Source organism: Oncorhynchus nerka, linkage group LG12 (assembly GCF_034236695.1).
Source record: "Oncorhynchus nerka isolate Pitt River linkage group LG12, Oner_Uvic_2.0, whole genome shotgun sequence".
NCBI classification, from domain to species: domain Eukaryota; kingdom Metazoa; phylum Chordata; class Actinopteri; order Salmoniformes; family Salmonidae; genus Oncorhynchus; species Oncorhynchus nerka.
Window position 1 is genome coordinate 77,574,812 of NC_088407.1, and position 21,040 is coordinate 77,595,851.

Genomic DNA, 21,040 nt, shown 5'->3' on the forward strand with positions numbered 1-21,040 from the left:
AACAGAGTCTCTCTACCCACCTCACAACTCCCCCATCTCTCTCTCTCTCTCTGTCTTTCTCTACAGTATGGTTGGCCTGTCAGTCAGAGGAAGTGACCCTGCTGGCTGGGGAGCCCCCTCCCCATCTCTCTCTCTCTCTCTCTCTGTCTCTCTCTACAGTAAGGTTGGCCTGTCAGTCAGAGGAAGTGACCCTGCTGGCTGGGGAGCCCCCTCCCCATCTCTCTCTCTCTCTCTCTCTCTCTCTCTGTCTCTCTCTACAGTAAGGTTGGCCTGTCAGTCAGAGGAAGTGACCCTGCTGGCTAGGCAGCCCCCTCCCCATCTCTCTCTCTCTCTCTGTCTCTCTCTACAGTAAGGTTGGCCTGTCAGTCATACCCCAATCAGCCTGACTAACCGTTGTCTGTATGTAGCCTCGCTACTTTTATAGCCTCGCTACTGTATATAGCCTCGCTACTGTAAATAGCCTCGCTACTGTATATAGCCTCTCTACTGTATATAGCCTCTCTACTGTATATAGCCTCGCTACTGTATATAGCCTCGCTACTGTAAATAGCCTCTCTACTGTATATAGCCTCTCTACTGTATATAGCCTCTCTACTGTATATAGCCTCGCAACTGTAAATAGCCTCTCTACTGTATATAGCCTCTCTACTGTATATAGCCTATCTACTGTATATAGCCTCGCTACTGTAAATAGCCTCTCTACTGTATATAGCCTCTCTACTGTAAATAGCCTCTCTACTGTAAATAGCCTCTCTACTGTATATAGCCTCTCTACTGTATATAGCCTCGCTACTCTAAATAGCCTCTCTACTGTATATAGCCTCTCTACTGTATATAGCCTCGCTACTGTAAATAGCCTCTCTACTGTATATAGCCTCTCTACTGTATATAGCCTCGCTACTGTAAATAGCCTCTCTACTGTATATAGCCTCTCTACTGTAAATAGCCTCTCTACTGTATATAGTCTCTCTACTGTATATAGCCTCGCTACTGTAAATAGCCTCTCTACTGTATATAGCCTCTCTACTGTATATAGCCTCTCTACTGTATATAGCCTCGCTACTGTAAATAGCCTCTCTAATGTATATAGCCTCTCTACTGTATATAGCCTCGCTACTGTAAATAGCCTCTCTACTGTATATAGCCTCTCTACTGTAAATAGCTTCTCTACTGTATATAGTCTCTCTACTGTATATAGCCTCGCTACTGTAAATAGCCTCTCTACTGTATATAGCCTCTCTACTGTATATAGCCTCTCTACTGTATATAGCCTCTCTAATGTATATAGCCTCTCTACTGTATATAGCCTCGCTACTGTAAATAGCCTCGCTACTGTAAATAGCCTGTCTTTTTTACTGTTGTTTATTTCTTTACTTACCTATTGTTCACCTAATACTTTTTTTGCACTATTGATTAGAGCCTGTAAGTAAGCATTTCACTGTTGTATTCGGCGCACGTGACAAATACACTTTGATTTGATTTGACACCCTATCTAGTTTGGGAATGTTTATGCAGCAACTCCATTTTCACGTAATAAGCTTTTCACAACCCGTTCGTTCCACTGTCGGCCTGTTTTCCTACCTGACGAGCAAAATTTCCTGTTCTATACATATCATTTATCTCCCCATCTCCTCTCTTTCTAAACTGTCTTTTGCCTTGGTTGATCTTCTCTCTACCCACCTCATAGCTCCCCCATCCCCCTGTCTCTTTCTCTACTCACCCCATCTTGACTCCACAGAGCCCCCATCCCCCTGTCTCTTTCTCTACTCACCCCATCTCGACTCTCCAGAGCTTTCACCTCCCTGTGCCTCTCTCTCTACCCACCCCATCTTGACTCCACAGAGCCCCCATCCCCCTGTCTCTTTCTCTACTCACCCCATCTCGACTTTCCAGAGCTCTCACCTCCCTGCCTCTCTCTCCCAGGTGTGGCTGAGCTGTCAGATGGAAACAATCGTTCTACTGATACTTATTAAGTCAATGACTGATGGAGGAAAAGTACTGTCTGCTTCCAGAGAGAGGAGAGCGGGAAACAATCAAACGTACCCCCCTCCCTGTAACGACAGAGAGACAGCTAGACAGAGATAGACAGAGATGAGGAAGGGCACCAACCGTCACAGTGTGCAGAGATTTATCCAGGAACCATCTTAACTACGTGTTCCCTCAATACATTATCTTCATGGACCTTTTAGATTCAGAAATGAGCCAATCCAGGGTTATTCAGGGTAGTTGGAGTGGTGTAAGAAGGGTTATTCAGGGTAGTTGGAGTGGTGTAAGAAGGGTTATTCAGGGTAGTTGGAGTGGTGTAAGAAGGGTTATTCGGGGTAGTTGGAGTGGTGTAAGAAGGGTTATTCAGGGTAGTTGGAGTGACGTAAGAAGTGTTATTCAGGGTAGTTGGAGTGGTGTAAGAAGTGTTACTCAGGTTAGTTGGAGTGGTGTAAGAAGGGTTATTCAGGGTAGTTGGAGTGGTATAAGAAGGGTTATTCAGGGTAGTTGGAGTGGTGTAAGAAGTGTCACTCAGGGTAGTTGGAGTGGTGTAAGAAGGGTTATTCAGGGTAGTTGGAGTGGTGTAAGAAGTGTTATTCGGGGTAGTTGGAGTGGTGTAAGAAGGGTTATTCAGAGTAGTTGGAGTGGTGTAAGAAGTGTTATTCGGGGTAGTTGGAGTGGTGTAAGAAGGGTTATTCAGGGTAGTTGGAGTGGTGTAAGAAGTGTTACTCAGGGTAGTTGGAGTGGTGTAAGAAGGGTTATTCAGGGTAGTTGGAGTGGTATAAGAAGTGTTATTCAGGGTAGTTGGAGTGGTGTAAGAAGTGTCACTCAGGGTAGTTGGAGTGGTGTAAGAAGGGTTATTCAGGGTAGTTGGAGTGGTGTAAGAAGTGTTATTCAGGGTAGTTGGAGTGGTGTAAGAAGGGTTATTCAGGGTAGTTGGAGTGGTGTATTCAGAAGTGTTATTTGGGGGTAGTTGGAGTGGTGTAAGAAGGGTTATTCAGGGTAGTTGGAGTGGTGTAAGAAGGGTTATAAAGGGTAGTTGGAGTGGTGTAAGAAGTGTTATTCAGGGTAGTTGGAGTGGTGTAAGAAGGGTTATTCAGGGTAGTTGGAGTGGTGTAAGAAGGGTTATTCAGGGTAGTTGGAGTGGTGTAAGAAGGGTTATTCAGGGTAGTTGGAGTGGTGTAAGAAGTGTCACTCAGGGTAGTTGGAGTGGTGTAAGAAGGGTTATTCAGGGTAGTTGGAGTGGTGTAAGAAGTGTTATTCGGGGTAGTTGGAGTGGTGTAAGAAGGGTTATTCAGGGTAGTTGGAGTGGTGTAAGAAGGGTTATTCAGGGTAGTTGGAGTGGCGTAAGAAGGGTTATTCAGGGTAGTTGGAGTGGTGTAAGAAGGGTTATTCAGGGTAGTTGGAGTGGCGTAAGAAGGGTTATTCAGGGTAGTTGGAGTGGTGTAAGAGGGTTATTCAGGGTAGTTGGAGTGGTGTAAGAAGGGTTATTCAGGGTAGTTGGAGTGGTGTAAGAAGTGTTACTCAGGGTAGTTGGAGTGGTGTAAGAAGTGTTATTCAGGGTAGTTGGAGTGGTGTAAGAAGGGTTATTCATGGTAGTTGGAGTGGTGTAAGAAGGGTTATTCAGGGTTGGAGTGGTGGTGTTAGGGTAGTGGAGTGGTGTAAGAAGGGTTATTCAGGGGTAGTTGGAGTGGTGTAAGAAGGGTTATTCAGGGTAGTTGGAGTGGTGTAAGAAGTGTTACTCAGGGTAGTTGGAGTGGTGTAAGAAGTGTTACTCAGGGTAGTTGGAGTGGTGTAAGAAGGGTTATTCAGGGTAGTTGGAGTGGTATAAGAAGGGTTATTCAGGGTAGTTGGAGTGGTGTAAGAAGTGTCACTCAGGGTAGTTGGAGTGGTGTAAGAAGGGTTATTCAGGGTAGTTGGAGTGGTGTAAGAAGTGTTATTCGGGGTAGTTGGAGTGGTGTAAGAAGGGTTATTCAGAGTAGTTGGAGTGGTGTAAGAAGTGTTATTCGGGGTAGTTGGAGTGGTGTAAGAAGGGTTATTCAGGGTAGTTGGAGTGTGGTAAGAAGTGTTACTCAGGGTAGTTGGAGTGGTGTAAGAAGGGTTATTCAGGGTAGTTGGAGTGGTATAAGAAGTGTTATTCAGGGTAGTTGGAGTGGTGTAAGAAGTGTCACTCAGGGTAGTTGGAGTGGTGTAAGAAGGGTTATTCAGGGTAGTTGGAGTGGTGTAAGAAGTGTTATTCGGGGTAGTTGGAGTGGTGTAAGAAGGGTTATTCAGGGTAGTTGGAGTGGTGTAAGAAGTGTTATTTGGGGTAGTTGGAGTGGTGTAAGAAGGGTTATTCAGGGTAGTTGGAGTGGTGTAAGAAGGGTTATTCAGGGTAGTTGGAGTGGTGTAAGAAGTGTTATTCGGGGTAGTTGGAGTGGTGTAAGAAGGGTTATTCAGGGTAGTTGGAGTGGTGTAAGAAGGGTTATTCAGGGTAGTTGGAGTGGTGTAAGAAGGGTTATTCAGGGTAGTTGGAGTGGTGTAAGAAGTGTCACTCAGGGTAGTTGGAGTGGTGTAAGAAGGGTTATTCAGGGTAGTTGGAGTGGTGTAAGAAGTGTTATTCGGGGTAGTTGGAGTGGTGTAAGAAGGGTTATTCAGGGTAGTTGGAGTGGTGTAAGAAGTGTTATTCGGGGTAGTTGGAGTGGTGTAAGAAGGGTTATTCAGAGTAGTTGGAGTGGTGTAAGAAGGGTTATTCAGGGTAGTTGGAAGTGGTGAGTGGTGTAAGAAGGGTTATTCAGGGTAGTTGGAGTGGTGTAAGAAGTGTCACTCAGGGTAGTTGGAGTGGTGTAAGAAGGGTTATTCAGGGTAGTTGGAGTGGTGTAAGAAGTGTTATTCGGGGTAGTTGGAGTGGTGTAAGAAGGGTTATTCAGGGTAGTTGGAGTGGTGTAAGAAGTGTTATTCGGGGTAGTTGGAGTGGTGTAAGAAGGGTTATTCAGAGTAGTTGGAGTGGTGTAAGAAGTGTTACTCAGGTTAGTTGGAGTGGTGTAAGAAGGGTTATTCAGGGTAGTTGGAGTGGTATAAGAAGGGTTATTCAGGGTAGTTGGAGTGGTGTAAGAAGTGTCACTCAGGGTAGTTGGAGTGGTGTAAGAAGGGTTATTCAGGGTAGTTGGAGTGGTGTAAGAAGTTATTCGGGGTAGTTGGAGTGGTGTAAGAAGGGTTATTCAGAGTAGTTGGAGTGGTGTAAGAAGTGTTATTCGGGGTAGTTGGAGTGGTGTAAGAAGGGTTATTCAGGGTAGTTGGAGTGGTGTAAGAAGTGTTACTCAGGGTAGTTGGAGTGGTGTAAGAAGGGTTATTCAGGGTAGTTGGAGTGGTATAAGAAGTGTTATTCAGGGTAGTTGGAGTGGTGTAAGAAGTGTCACTCAGGGTAGTTGGAGTGGTGTAAGAAGGGTTATTCAGGGTAGTTGGAGTGGTGTAAGAAGTGTTATTCAGGGGTAGTTGGAGTGGTGTAAGAAGGGTTATTCAGGGTAGTTGGAGTGGTGTAAGAAGTGTTATTTTGGGGTAGTTGGAGTGGTGTAAGAAGGGTTATTCAGGGTAGTTGGAGTGGTGTAAGAAGGGTTATTCAGGGTAGTTGGAGTGGTGTAAGAAGTGTTATTCGGGGTAGTTGGAGTGGTGTAAGAACGGTTATTCAGGGTAGTTGGAGTGGTGTAAGAAGGGTTATTCAGGGTAGTTGGAGTGGTGTAAGAAGGGTTATTCAGGGTAGTTGGAGTGGTGTAAGAAGTGTCACTCAGGGTAGTTGGAGTGGTGTAAGAAGGGTTATTCAGGGTAGTTGGAGTGGTGTAAGAAGTGTTATTCGGGGTAGTTGGAGTGGTGTAAGAAGGGTTATTCGGGGTAGTTGGAGTGGTGTAAGAAGGGTTATTCGGGGTAGTTGGAGTGGTGTAAGAAGTGTTATTCGGGGTAGTTGGAGTGGTGTAAGAAGTGTTATTCAGGGTAGTTGGAGTGGTGTAAGAACGGTTATTCAGGGTAGTTGGAGTGGTGTAAGAAGGGTTATTCAGGGTAGTTGGAGTGGTGTAAGAAGGGTTATTCAGGGTAGTTGGAGTGGTGTAAGAAGGGTTATTCGGGGTAGTTGGAGTGGTGTACGAATGGTTATTCAGGGTAGTTGGAGTGGTGTAAGAAGGGTTATTCATGGTAGTTGGTCTTACTCACACATACCCCCATTACAGTAACCACACCCCAATTACAGTAAACACACCCTAATTACAGTAAACACACCCCAGTAACAGTAGACACATCCCAATTAGAGTAGACACACCCCCATTACAGTAGACACCCCCTCCCCATTACATTAGACACACCCCAATCACGTTAGACACACCCCAATTACAGTAGACACATCAAGGGGACTGAAGGATCTGTGTCTGTATATAAACCTCCTTCACACACCCACCTACAGACAGACAGACAGATGGACAACAGAGTGCCTGAGGAATGAGCTGACCATTCATAACCAGTGGTGACAACAGAAGTGAAGGAATGTTGTTCGATGAATCACAATAGACCTTATTCACGTGTCGGCCATGATTGCTCCAGAGTAGGAATGAAAACCCCTGTGTGAATAAGGTCAATTACTGTAACCCAACAGCGTTGCCTCTGTTACCCTCTAACACTGTAAGTCAACCTAGAGCAGTTGAGACACAGCAGCACCATTATATTCTGTCCCAGGGTAGTGGAGAGGGACATCCTTTCTCTGTCTCCTCATCTTGTTAGTGGAAGTACAGTAATTACCAGAGGTGGGACCAAGTCATTGTTTTACAAGTCACAAGTAAGTCTCAAGTCTTAGCACTCAATGTCCCAAGTTAAGTCCCAAGTCAAGACAGGCAAGTCCAAGTCAAGACCGTCAAGTATCAAGTCAAGTCTCAAATCCTGAACTTTGAGTTTTGTGTCCTAAACAAGTCATAATATGCTCTTCACCAAATGTAATACCATTTCATATTTTTAACAAGAGTAATAGTTAGTATATTACATTTACGCAAATCATGAATGCTTTTAAAAATATCTATATATGTATTACTTTCCAAATAAATGTTATATTTCCATGGAAATACATGGGTAGCCATGAGAAAGACACCCCACCCCCAATAGTGATCGACTATCGAGGATCGCTGTGGGGCGCATTCGGCGATGTAGGCTCGTACACCATCGCCCAACCTTAACACACACACACACGCACATGCACACGCACACGCACACACACACACACACACACACACACACACACACACACACACACACACACACACACACACACACACACACACACACACACACACACACACACACACACACAGTAGGCTAACGGTTACAGTAGGCTAACGTATGTCAATGGTTTTAGGAACAGCAGTAACATCAGGCAGGATTTAGGCTACCAACTGCCTAGCCAGTTGTAGCTCAATCTTGGGTGCAATGATCACGTTCCCGCACAGACTGACTGTGTGGAGGCTCATTGATTTAACGTTACGTTGCCTACATGATACACTAGTAAAGTAATAAAATATATGTCGGCTATATTAGCCATGACTTACCATTCTTTGTGCAGCTTCAAATGTCAAACAAAGTTGGAAACTTTTGCGCCTCCGCCTGTAATTTTCTTCCCGCATGTTTTGTAAGTTGCAATCAATTTTTTTGTTGATACAGTGTCGCCCTTTCCAAGGACTCCATCTGAATTCACCCGCCGACGTTCCTCTGCTCTGCCACGCACAACTGTTCCTCAGCTGGCACAGATTGATTGGCTGCTGTCCGATTCAAACTGTAATCCGTTAAACGAAGAGTTGATGCGCTGCACACTTTTTTAATAGCATCATTTTTAATATTTGGGCTTGAGGAGGGTATCAAGTCAGGTCGAGTCATAAGGCTCAAGTCCAAGTCAAGTCACGAGTCATTGGTGTTAAAGTCAAAGTTGAGTTGCAAGTCATCATATTTGTGACTCGAGTCCACACCTCTGGTGAATACTGTGGCCCAGAGGGAGGTCAAACCTTGGAACTGGTTCCATTCCACCCAGCCTCTACAGAGCCAGCTGGAATGCTGTAGGACTGACTGACTGGAAGACTGACTGACTGCACTGAGACACTGATTGACTGACAGATTTTTTTTATTTAACCTTTATTTAATTAGGCAAGTCAGTTAAGAACAAATTCTTATTTTCAATGACGGCCTAGGAACAATGGGTTAGCTGGTTTTTTCAGGGGCAGAACAACAGAGTTTTACCTTGTCAGCTCAGGGATTCAATCTAGCAACCTTGTGGTTACAAGTCCAACGCTCTAACCACTAGGCTACCTGCAGCCCCAGTAGAATTTGATTGCTGACTGACTGACTGGCTGACTGGAAGACTGTTGGACTGGCTTACTGACTGACTGGCTGACTGACTGACCGACTGATTGTACTGAGACACTGGAAACAATAATCTGACAGCAGTTGCCAGAATGGATCCATACTCACACTAGGGGCTCGATTTCATCCGTAGCGCTGAAGAATTGTGCTACAGCTCCATAGAAATGTAAAGGCAATGTTCCTGCGTTCACAGACACTGGATTCACGGTACATACGGCATATGTCAGCTCAATCTGGAAATGATCTTTACATTGAGTTTGCGCTACAGTGCGGATCTTCAGCGGATTGGATCGAGTCCTAAATCACTAACGTGACAAATACATTTTTGGGCGTTTCTGTACTTTACTTTACTATTTATATTTTTGACAACTTTTAATTTTACTCCACTACATTCCTAAAAAAGATAATGTACTTTCAACTCCATACATTTTCCCTGACTCCTAAAAGTACTTGCTACATTATGAATGCTTAGCAGGACAGGAAAATGGTCTAGTTCACGCACTTAAAGAGAAAACCCCTGGTCATCCCTATTGCAGCTGATCTGGAGGACTCACTAAACACAAATGCTTTGTTTGTAAATGATGTCTGAGTGTTGGAGTGTGCCCCTGGCTATCTGTAAATGATGTCTGAGTGTTGGAGTGTGCCCCTGGCTATCTGTACATTTAAAAAACAAGAACATTGTGCCGTTTGGTTTGCTCAATATAATAGAATTGGAAACGATTTATACTTATACTTTTACTTTTGATACTTAAGTATATTTCAAACCAAATACTTTTGGACTTTTACTCAAGTAGAATTTTACTGGGTGACTTTCACTTTTACTTGAGTCATTTTCTATTAAGGTCTCTAACTTTTACTCAAATATGACAATTGGGTACTTTTTCCACCACTGACAAATAACTACTGTGCATGAACACAGTAATACAGTATAGGCAAATGCAATTCTACAATATGTAGAGACTTTCAGAATCATTTACAGTAATTCCAAATATGAAGTAAGAGTTCACATGAGGGATCTGTCATCTATTGGTTAAACACTTCCTTTAAGTCGTGTATTGAGTGAGACTTTAGCAGGACACTCGTTCATATCCATAGATGGTAGTGATCATGTTATGCTCCAGTGTGTTCTGAATTTTCTCTACTTTATTTATGACCAAAATGTATTAGAATGTCGTTTTGCTTTCAGCACCTCCTGTCCTTATGTTTGAACTTTACAGCATTTGGCTCCCATCAGACACAGCAGATGCTTAGTTGGCCCTCTCTCCCATTGCATCATGGGATAGGTCTCAGCAGACAGCCCTCCGAGCTTGAACATTTCTGCTCATAAAACCCATAAAACCCATGACTATGGCTTACCCCCCAGTTTAACGACCGTCTCCATGATGGCTGTTTGTTGCAAATCATTCCTCACAGCTCAGCCCAAAGATAAATACTCTCTTTATCAGGTTTTTATATTTCCAAGGGAGGAGGGGAAATAGGGAGGGAAGAGAGGACATATTCCTCAGGGAGTCTCCACTCTCTCTCTCCTCAGACACTCAGCCAAGCACCACACCCTCCCAATATTCTTGTGACTAAAGTGTTATCTGTGTGCTGGTCTAAACGAGGCCTGTAAACGTTACATCATGGAGCTCACGAGCAGTATCCAGACAGTATCCTCACCAGACTACACTCTGACATCCAGACAGTATCCTCACCAGACTACAGTCTGACATCCAGACAGTATCCTCACCAGACTACAGTCTGACATCCAGACAGTATCCTCACCAGACTACAGTCTGACATCCAGACAGTATCCTCACCAGACTACAGTCTGACATCCAGACAGTATCCTCACCAGACTACAGTCTGACATCCAGACAGTATCCTCACCAGACTACAGTCTGACATCCAGACAGTATCCTCACCAGACTACAGTCTGACATCCAGACAGTATCCTCACCAGACTACAGTCTGACATCCAGACAGTATCGTCACCAGAATACAGTCTGACATCCAGACAGTATCGTCACCAGAATACAGTCTGACATCCAGACAGTATCCTCACCAGACTACAGTCTGACATCCAGACAGTATCGTCACCAGACTACAGTCTGACATCCAGACAGTATCGTCACCAGACTACAGTCTGACATCCAGACAGTATCCTCACCAGACTACAGTCTGACATCCAGACAGTATCGTCACCAGACTACAGTCTGACATCCAGACAGTATCGTCACCAGACTACAGTGCCCTTCTCGGGGTGGTGTGGGGAGATGTCATTGTGAATGGGCCATTGTCCATTAGCTAAATGTGTCCTTTTATCTCTTTGTCTCACAGCGGAGAGAGTGACATCACTGGGGAAAGACTGGCACAGACCCTGTCTGAAGTGTGAGAAGTGTAACAAGACGCTATCGGCCGGATCACACGCAGAGGTCAGCCGAAACACACACACACACACACACACACACACACACACACACACACACACACACACACACACACACACACACACACACACACACACACACACACACACACACACACACACACACACACATGCACACACACACACACACAACAACACACAATTAATTATTATTTGAGAAATATTTTAAGGAAAGAATTAAGGATATTGGAATAATTTATTTATGATATGTGTTCTCTTGTCATAGATCGTATTGGTCATAAACTACAATTAAGCCCACATTCTGGTCCATTAATCTTTCATGATATTGTTTGGCTTTTCATCTGAAAACATTCACATGCTGGTATTTTCAGTCAGCCAGGCTGGTACTAATACAGCCTGTACACTCTCTCTCTCTCTCTCTCTCTGTCTCTCTGTCTTTCTCTCTCTCTCTCTGTCTCTCTGTCTCTCTGTCTCTCTCTCTCTCCCTCTCTCTAGCACGATGGCAAGCCTTACTGTAACAGCCCCTGCTACTCTGCACTGTTTGGGCCTAAAGGTGAGTTCCTATTTACAATGATCCTACAGTAGAGGTGAAAGGTGCCTTAACAGTCTATCTTGATGAGGATATCATAATTGGGAGAGATCACAACCCTATTATCGTAAACCATATTACCTAGGGTTGTTATATGTTTTTGGTTGAAAGTACATGTCAATGTAAGAAGGTAACAGTTGATATATAAGTTGAGTTCATTGTTATGGGAGCCGTGTGTATATATACGTACCCTGATAAAGCTCCACTCTGTAATCTTTGGGAGGAGAACCTCACTATCGGGTATTCCTGACCATAATATCCTGTATGGAAAGTCCTGTTCATTGTGAACCTCAGTGGGTAAGGTTCACGCTTCCACAAAGAACATTGGGGTTAATAACATCTTATCAATCAATATATTTTATATTTTATCTACTGATAACCTAGAAACTCTCTCCTCAAAATACAGTCACTGTGTCTGAAAAGTGGGCTAGTCAAACCCCTTACATTGACAGATATCCTGAACGTGAGAAATAGTTGGAATGTTCTGCTGGAATTGGAACAGCGGTAGTCATAGCAATGGTCATGTTGGTTCCGTGTGGTGGTTCTAGAAGAGCTGTTGTGGAAAGGGGTCAGGGACCACAGGAGTTTCCATGATTGTGGTTCCGCTGTTCCACTGCCACCTGAAACATAATCCCAGAATGTTTTGTCGACATACAGTATGCAGTCCCCTGACCCAACACTCTATCTTTCTTTCTCGCTGTCTCTCTCTCTCTCACTCACTCTCGCTCTCTCTCTGTCTCTTCCCTCTCCCCCTCTCTCTCTTTTTCTCTGTCTCTCTCCCTCTCCCCCTCTCTATCTTTCTCTCTGTCTCTCTCCCTCTCCCCCTCTCTCTCTTTCTCTCTGTCTCTCTCCCTCTCCCCCTCTCTCTCTTTCTCTCTGTCTCTCTCCCTCTCCCCCTCTCTCTCTTTCTCTCTGTCTCTCTCCCTCTCTCTCTTTCTCTCTGTCTCTCTCCCTCTCTCCCTCTCGCTCTTTCTCCCTGTCTCTCTCACTCTCTCTTTCTCTCTGTCTCTCTCCCTCTCTCTCTTTCTCTCTGTCTCTCTCCCTCTCGCTCTTTCTCTCTGTCTCTCATGCTCTCTTTTTCTCTCCCCCAAAGGATTTGGACGTGGGGGAGCTGAAAGCCACACATTCACTAAGTAGACCAACTCAGGTACAGTACAGGCCATTCAGTGTACTCATTCAAATATAGACCAACACCGTTCATTTAAGTCACATTCAACTAGATCTCAATGATAATAAGATATTTGTCCTGTTACACATAACTGTGTTTCTTGCACATCCCAACTCCTCCTGAGACACCTGCAGGGTGACCATATTCCAGCACCACCAGAGAAATTAGGGTTAAGAGCCTTGCTCAAGGGTACAGCGACAGATGTTTCACCTTGTAAGGTTCGGTACTTGAACCAGTGAACTTTTGATTCCTTTCCCAACGCTCTAACCTTGAGGCTACCTGCCACACCAGAATCAAAGCAAATATATGGAGAGAAATATACACCTTCACCACCAATCTCACAACCTTACAAACGCTACAAACATGAAAGATTGTTGTTTCGTTATACAAAATACAAATCTAACATGTTTTCTCCTTTGTTTACAGGTTCATCCACCACACCAAATGGGTTTCAAGAAGAAGGCAACTCAGCGTTCTATACCATCCTCCATACTATGCTAAACAAAAACAAACAACCAAAAAGGCTCCTTTTTGGAACCAGCGTTTTGTGTTATTTTCTGTCTTTGTGTTGTCTAGAGGAATCAGTCTTAATACACATTTTAATTGGCTATAGTGAGATGTTTACTATAGTCCTGCTAGTGGATCGGAGGGTTATACAATATCCTCTCTGTTCCTGTACATGTTTTTTACATCCTAATTAAACAGTCTTTTTCAAAATGTTTTTCTCTCCTTTTCATTCATTCCTCATTGGCTTTACTCAGATCAGTATTGTTTTTATATTACGTCTCATTTAGACGTTTCCTCCTTAATACACTTGACAGATACATACAGAGCAATATGAGAATATTTCTGTGACTTCTACTTGCTACAATCTATGGAAACTTGGACATGTCCACTATGTCCACTATGCCCACAATGCCCACTATGTCCGCTGTGCCCACTATGTCCACTATGCCCACTATGTCCATTATGTCCACTATGTCCACTATGTCCACTATGTCCATTATGTCCACTATGCCCACTATGTCCACTATGTCCATTATGTCCACTATGTCCACTGTGTCCACTATGTCCATTATGTCCACTATGCCCACTATGTCCGCTGTGCCCACTATGTCCACTATGTCCATTATGTCCACTATGCCCACTATGTCCACTATGTCCATTATGTCCACTATGTCCACTGTGTCCACTATGTCCATTATGTCCACTATGCCCACTATGTCCACTATGTCCATTATGTCCACTATGTCCACTGTGTCCACTATGCCCACTATGTCCATTATGTCCACTATGCCCACTATGTCCATTATGTCCACTATGTCCACTATGCCCACTATGTCCATTATGTCCACTATGCCCACTATGCCCACTATGTCCATTATGTCCACTATGCCCACTATGCCCACTATGCCCACTATGTCCATTATGTCCACTATGCCCACTATGCCCACTGTGCCCACTATGGCCACTATGTCCACTGTGTCCACTGTGTCCATTATTTCCACTGTGTTCACTATGTCCATTATGTCCACTATGCCCACTATGTCCACTATGTCCATTATGTCCACTATGTCCACTGTGTCCACTATGCCCACTATGTCCATTATGTCCATTATGCCCACTATGTCCACTATGTCCATTATGTCCACTATGTCCACTGTGTCCACTATGCCCACTATGTCCATTATGTCCACTATGCCCACTATGTCCATTATGTCCACTATGCGCACTATGCCCACTATGCCCACTATGTCCACTATGTCCATTATGTCCACTATGCCCACTATGCCCACTATGTCCACTGTGCCCACTATGTCCACTGTGCCCACTATGTCCACTATGTCCACTATGCCCACTATGTCCACTATGTTCACTATGCCCACTATGCCCACTATGTCCACTATGTCTATTATGTCCACTATGTCCACTATGCCCACTATGTCCATTATGTCCACTATGCCCACTATGCCCACTATGTCCACTATGTCCATTATGTCCACTATGCCCACTATGCCCACTATGTCCACTATGTCTGATGACCAGGTGGCGAATCGCATCTCTGCATGTCTGGCAGACATATCAGTGTGGATGACGGATCACCACCTCAAGCTGAACCTCGGCAAGACGGAGCTGCTCTTCCTCCTGGGGAAGGACTGCCCGTTCCATGATCTCGCCATCACGGTTGACAACTCCATTGTGTCCTCCTCCCAGAGCGCTAAGAACCTTGGCGTGATCCTGGACAACACCCTGTCGTTCTCAACTAACATCAAGGCGGTGGCCCGTTCTTGTAGGTTCATGCTCTACAACATCCGCAGAGTACGACCCTGCCTCACACAGGAAGCGGCGCAGGTCCTAATCCAGGCACTTGTCATCTCCCGTCTGGATTACTGCAACTCGCTGTTGGCTGGGCTCCCTGCCTGTGCCATTAAACCCCTACAACTCATCCAGAACGCCGCAGCCCGTCTGGTGTTCAACCTTCCCAAGTTCTCTCACGTCACCCCGCTCCTCCGCTCTCTCCACTGGCTTCCAGTTGAAGCTCGCATCCGCTACAAGACCATGGTGCTTGCCTCACGGAGCTGTGAGGGGAACGGCACCTCAGTACCTCCAGGCTCTGATCAGGCCCTACACCCAAACAAGGGCACTGCGTTCATCCACCTCTGGCCTGCTCGCCTCCCTACCACTGAGGAAGTACAGTTCCCGCGCAGCCCAGTCAAAACTGTTCGCTGCTCTGGCCCCCCAATGGTGGAACAAACTCCCTCACGACGCCAGGACAGCGGAGTCAATCACCACCTTCCGGAGACACCTGAAACCCCACCTCTTTCAGGAATACCTAGGATAGGATAAAGTAATCCTTCTCACCCCCCTTAAAAGATTTAGATGCACTATTGTAAAGTGGCTGTTCCACTGGATGTCTTAAGGTGAACGCACCAATTTGTAAGTCGCTCTGGATAAGAGCGTCTGCTAAATGACTTAAATGTAAATGTAAATGTAAATGTCCACTATGCCCACTATGCCCACTATGTCCACTGTGTCCACTGTGTCCATTATTTCCACTGTGTTCACTATTTCCACAGTGTCCATATCTGCAAGAAGAAAAACAGAACACATCACATTGGCATCAGGCCAGCCATAGATAATACTTATTGTCCACATTCCTTGGCAGTTGGCACAATCACTAACTCAATCAGTAATCTAATTCGATTAGGATCTGGACACAGAACTATGTATGTGAGCAGGAATAGAAAGCTTTCCTTCAACATTGCAGTAAATACATGGGTAATCTACCTCGATTAAAATTCCAGCTATTGATGAGGATGGACTCTTGAAACTGTCATCCTCTCTAGTCTACCGTGGGTTTGTAACCTCACACATAAACTAAAGTTAACATTTTTGCTAATGAGAGCAACATAGATCAATATTATGACATTGTCCTTCTGAATAAGTCCCTATCTACTTCCATGAAACAAGCATTATGACATTATCCTTCTGAATAAGTCTCTATCCACTTCCACGATACAAACATTATGACATTATCCTTCAGGGGAGTGAGGGAGGGGAGTGAGCATGGGAGGCCAGGCTATTCTAGAGTCCTAAAGGGAGATGAAGGGAAAGGAGGGTCTGGGATTTTTCCCAAACTATCCCATGGCCAGAAGGGAAAGCCAGAAGGGAAAGCCAGAGGGACAGGCCAGAAGGGAAGTCCAGAAGGGAAAGCCAGAAGGACAGGCCAGAAGGGAAGTCCAGAAGGGAAAGCCAGAAGGGAAAGCCAGAAGGACAGGCCAGAAGGGAAAGCCAGAAGAGAAGTCCAGAAGGGCAGGCCAGAAGGACAGGCCAGAAGGGAAAGCCAGAAGGGAAGTCCAAAAGGGAAGTCCAGAAAAACAGGCCAGAAGGGAAGTCCAGAAGGGCAGGCCAGAAGGGAAGTCCAGAAGGACAGGCCAGAAGGACAGGCCAGAAGGGAAGTCCAGAAGGGAAAGCCAGAAGGGAAAGCCAGAGGGCAGGCCAGAAAGGAAGTCCAGAAGGGCAGGCCAGAAGGGAAGTCCAGAAGTGCAGGCCAGAAGGGAAGTCCAGAAGGGAAAGCCAGAAGGGAAAGCCAGAAGGACAGGCCAGAAGGGAAGTCCAGAAGGGAAAGCCAGAGGGAAAGCCAGAAGGACAGGCCAGAAGGGAAGTCCAGAAGGGCAGGCCAGAAGGGCAGGCCAGAAGGACAGGCCAGAAGGACAAGCCAGAAGGACAGGCCAGAAGGACAGGCCAGAAGGGAAATGCAGAAGGGAAGTCCAGAAGGGCAGGCCAGAAGGACAGGCCAGAAGGGAAGTCCAGAAGGGCAGGCCAGAAGGGAAGTCCAGAAGGACAGGCCAGAAGGACAGGCCAAGCCAGAAGGAAAAGCCAGAGGGCAGGCCAGAAAGGAGGTCCAGAAGGGCAGGGAAGAAAGGAAGTCCAGAAGGGCAGGCCAGAAGGGAAGTCCAGAAGGGCAGGGAAGAAGGGCAGGGAAGAAGGGAAGTCCAGAAGGGAAAGCCAGAAGGGAAAGCCAGAAGGACAGGCCAGAAGGGAAGTCCAGAAGGGAAAGCCAGAAGGGAAAGCCAGAAGAACAGGCCAGAAGGGATGTCCAGAAGGGCAGGCCAGAAGGACAGGCCAGAAGGGAAAGTCAGAAGGGAAGTCCAGAAGGGCAGGCAAGAAGGGAAGTCCAGAAGGGAAGTCCAGAAGGGAAGTCCAGAAGGGCAGGCCAGAAGGGAAGTCCAGAAGGGAAGTCCAGAAGGGCAGGCCAGAAGGGAAGTCCAGAAGGGAAGTCCAGAAGGAAAAGCCAGAAGGTAGGTCCAGAAGGGAAGTCCAGAAGGGAAGTCCAGAAGGGCAGGCCAGAAGGGAAGTCCAGAAGGGCAGGCCAGAAGGGAAGTCCAGAAGGGAAGTCCAGAAGGGAAGTCCAGAAGGAAAAGCCAGAAGGGCAGGGAAGAAGGGAAGTCCAGAAGGGAAAGCCAGAAGGGAAAGCCAGAAGGACAGGCCAGAAGGGAAAGCCAGAAGGGAAGTCCAAAAGGGAAGTCCAGAAAAACAGGCCAGAAGGGAAGTCCAGAAGGGAAAGCCAGAAGGGAAAGCCAGAGGGCAAGCCAGAAAGGAAGTCCAGAAGGGCAGACCAGAAGGGAAGTCCAGAAGTGCAGGCCAGAAGGGAAGTCCAGAAGGGAAAGCCAGAAGGGAAAGCCAGAAGGACAGGCCAGAAGGGAAGTCCAGAAGGGAAAGCCAGAGGGAAAGCCAGAAGGACAGGCCAGAAGGGAAGTCCAGAAGGGCAGGCCAGAAGGACAGGCCAGAAACACAGGCCAGAAGGACAAGCCAGAAGGACAGGCCAGAAGGACAGGCCAGAAGGGAAATGCAGAAGGGAAGTCCAGAAGGGCAGGCCAGAAGGACAGGCCAGAAGGGAAGTCCAGAAGGGCAGGCCAGAAGGGAAGTCCAGAATGACAGGCCAGAAGGACAGGCCAAGCCAGAAGGAAAAGCCAGAGGGCAGGCCAGAAAGGAGGTCCAGAAGGGCAGGGAAGAAAGGAAGTCCAGAAGGGCAGGCCAGAAGGGAAGTCCAGAAGGGCAGGGAAGAAGGGCAGGGAAGAAGGGAAGTCCAGAAGGGAAAGCCAGAAGGGAAAGCCAGAAGGACAGGCCAGAAGGGAAGTCCAGAAGGGAAAGCCAGAAGGGAAAGCCAGAAGAACAGGCCAGAAGGGATGTCCAGAAGGGCAGGCCAGAAGGACAGGCCAGAAGGGAAAGCCAGAAGGGAAGTCCAGAAGGGCAGGCAAGAAGGGAAGTCCAGAAGGGAAGTCCAGAAGGGAAGTCCAGAAGGGCAGGCCAGAAGGGAAGTCCAGAAGGGAAGTCCAGAAGGGCAGGCCAGAAGGGAAGTCCAGAAGGAAAAGCCAGAAGGGAAGTCCAGAAGGGCAGGCCAGAAGGGAAGTCCAGAAGGGCAGGCCAGAAGGGAAGTCCAGAAGGGAAGTCCAGAAGGGAAGTCCAGAAGGAAAAGCCAGAAGGGCAGGGAAGAAGGGCAGGGAAGAAGGGAAGGCCAGATCCTCCTTCGTGACCTTTGTGGCTTCCACTGCCACACCCTGTTCCGAGGACATTGCCTTGAGCTCTGAGTTTACGACCAGCCGCCCATCCGCGCTCCGTCACCCAGCAACTGGCTGGCAGCCACCTCACTAACCTTCCTCCCCTCAGCTGTCACCAGGCCGACCCACCGCCCACTGTTACCACGGTAATAGACACAAACAAGACCCAACAGGCACCTGACAACCCAGACACCTCTCTCTCTCTCTCACTCTCTCCCTCCCTCCCTCCCACCCACGTGCATTCCTCTTTGAACAAAGACATCCAGTGTCACACAGAAGTCCACCAAGCCATACCACAGACAGGGTGGTATGCCCAACTGATGAGGCCACAGAGCGAGGGGGGGATTAGTAATAGCATCTGTGAAAAGTGCATTTATCTCCCAACTCTTTTCTTATCTGTTATCTTCCCCCAACTAGAATGAAAAGAGACTATAAAGTAAATAAACAAATTCCATGCATAGCACACTCAGAGAAAAAATATACAAATTGACTTCAGTTGTGGTTGGAGTATTTTTTACATACTTATACGCTCAGTGCCAACCATGTCAATAGAACCTATCAAGTTCCACAGGATAACAAAAGACAAAAGAGTTCTTTCTAAACATTTTTGGAATAATGGGGACAACATCTATCTGTGAGGGGGCTAGAAAGGGGGACAACATCTATCTGTGAGGGGCTAGAAAGGGGACAACATCTATCTGTGAGGGGGCTAGAAAGGGGGACAACATATATCTGTGAGGGGGCTAGAAAGGGGGACAACATCTATCTGTGAGGGGGCTAGAAAGGGGGACAACATCTATCTGTGAGGGGGCTAGAAAGGGGGACAACATCTATCTGTGAGGGTGCTAGAAAGGGGGACAACATTTATCTGTGAGGGGGTAGAAAGGGGGACAACATCTATCTGTGAAGGGGCTAGAAAGGGGGACAACATCTATCTGTGAGGGGGATAGAAAGGGGGACAACATCTATCTGTGAGGGGGTAGAAAGGGGGACAACATCTATCTGTGAAGGGGATAGAAAGGGGGAGAAACATCTATCTGTGAGGGGGATAGAAAGGGGGACAACATCTATCTGTGAAGGGGATAGAAAGGGGGACAACATCTATCTGTGAGGGGGATAGAAAGGGGGTAGCATAGAAAAATATAAGAAATATATCAACATGAAAAATGTGGGTCAGTATTCTGTTTTTTTTACAGGGTCAGTGAAAATGATTTTTTTTGTTCTGCAATTTCGCGGCAGAAGATTGTGTTCTCTCTCTCCCCCCTCTCTTTCTCTCTCTTCATGACAATTATCTTTTAACACTGGAAGGACAGACCTTAAAGGGGAGATGAACTTCCTGATTTGGCCTTGTTTTTCGAGTGAGTGACTGTAACTGGGTACTGTTTTGGCAGAGTGAATTTACAAATGCTTCACACGTGCGAAAGCGCACACAAGAGACACCCACACTGTGAAAGCGCACACAAGAGACACCCACATTAAAACATCCCCCCAAGACAACTCTCATTTGGCTTTAGTCATGGCTGCTGCATTTCTTAATGATCAAGTGGTCATAACTGAAGCCTAATAAAAGTTGTCTTGGGGGGGATGTTTTAATGTGGGTGTCTCTTGTGTGCGCTTTAACAGTGTGGGTGTCTCTTGTGCACGCTTTCTCAGTGTGGGTGTCTCTTGTGCGCGCTTTCACAGTGTGGGTGTCTCTTGTGTGTGCTTTCACAGTGTGGGTGTCTCTTGTGCACGCATTCACAGTGTGGGTGTCTCTTGTGCACGCTTTCACAGTGTGGGTGTCTCTTGTGCGTGCTTTCACAGTGTGGGTGTCTCTTGTGCGTGCTTTCACAGTGTGGGTGTCTCTTGTGCACGCTTTCACAGTGTGGGTGTCTCTTGTGTGTGCTTTCACAGTGTGGGTGTCTCTTGTGCGTGCTTTCACAGTGTGGGTGTCTCTTGTGCACGCTTTCACAGTGTGGGTGTCTCTTGTGCGCGCTTTCACAGTGTGGGTGTCTCTTGTGCGCGCTTTCACAGTGTGGGTGTCTCTTGTGTGCGCTTTCTCAGTGTGGGTGTCTCTTGTGCACGCTTTCACAGTGTGGGTGTCTCTTGTGCGCGCTTTCACAGTGTGGGTGTCTCTTGTGTGTGCTTTCGCAGTGTGGGTGTCTCTTGTGTGCACTTTCTCAGTGTGGGTGTCTCTTGTGTGCGCTTTCTCAGTGTGGGTGTCTCTTGTGCGCGCTTTCACAGTGTGGGTGTCTCTTGTGCGCGCTTTCACAGTGTGGGTGTCTCTTGTGCACGCTTTCGCAGTGTGGGTGTCTCTTGTGCGCACTTTCACAGTGTGGGTGTCTCTTGTGTGCGCTTTCACAGTGTGGGTGTCTCTTGTGCACGCTTTCACAGTGTGGGTGTCTCTTGTGCACGCTTTCACAGTGTGGGTGTCTCTTGTGCACGCTTTCACAGTGTGGGTGTCTCTTGTGTGTGCTTTCACAGTGTGGGTGTCTCTTGTGCACGCT

General features: G+C 46.6%; 1 protein-coding gene across 1 annotated transcript in view; it reads left to right on the plus strand.

The window, feature by feature from the left end:
- The window catches only part of LOC115138735 (cysteine-rich protein 1-like), a 15,142-nt gene extending 1,931 nt beyond the window's left edge, over positions 1-13,211 (plus strand). The window contains exons 2-5 of the mRNA XM_029675888.2: positions 10,666-10,760; positions 11,231-11,288; positions 12,418-12,471; positions 12,919-13,211. Of these exons, the coding sequence (XP_029531748.1) occupies positions 10,666-10,760; positions 11,231-11,288; positions 12,418-12,461 (197 nt within the window). The 3' untranslated portion in view covers positions 12,462-12,471; positions 12,919-13,211. The remainder of the gene's footprint in view (positions 1-10,665; positions 10,761-11,230; positions 11,289-12,417; positions 12,472-12,918) is intronic.
- The last annotated feature ends 7,829 nt before the right edge of the window (positions 13,212-21,040 follow it).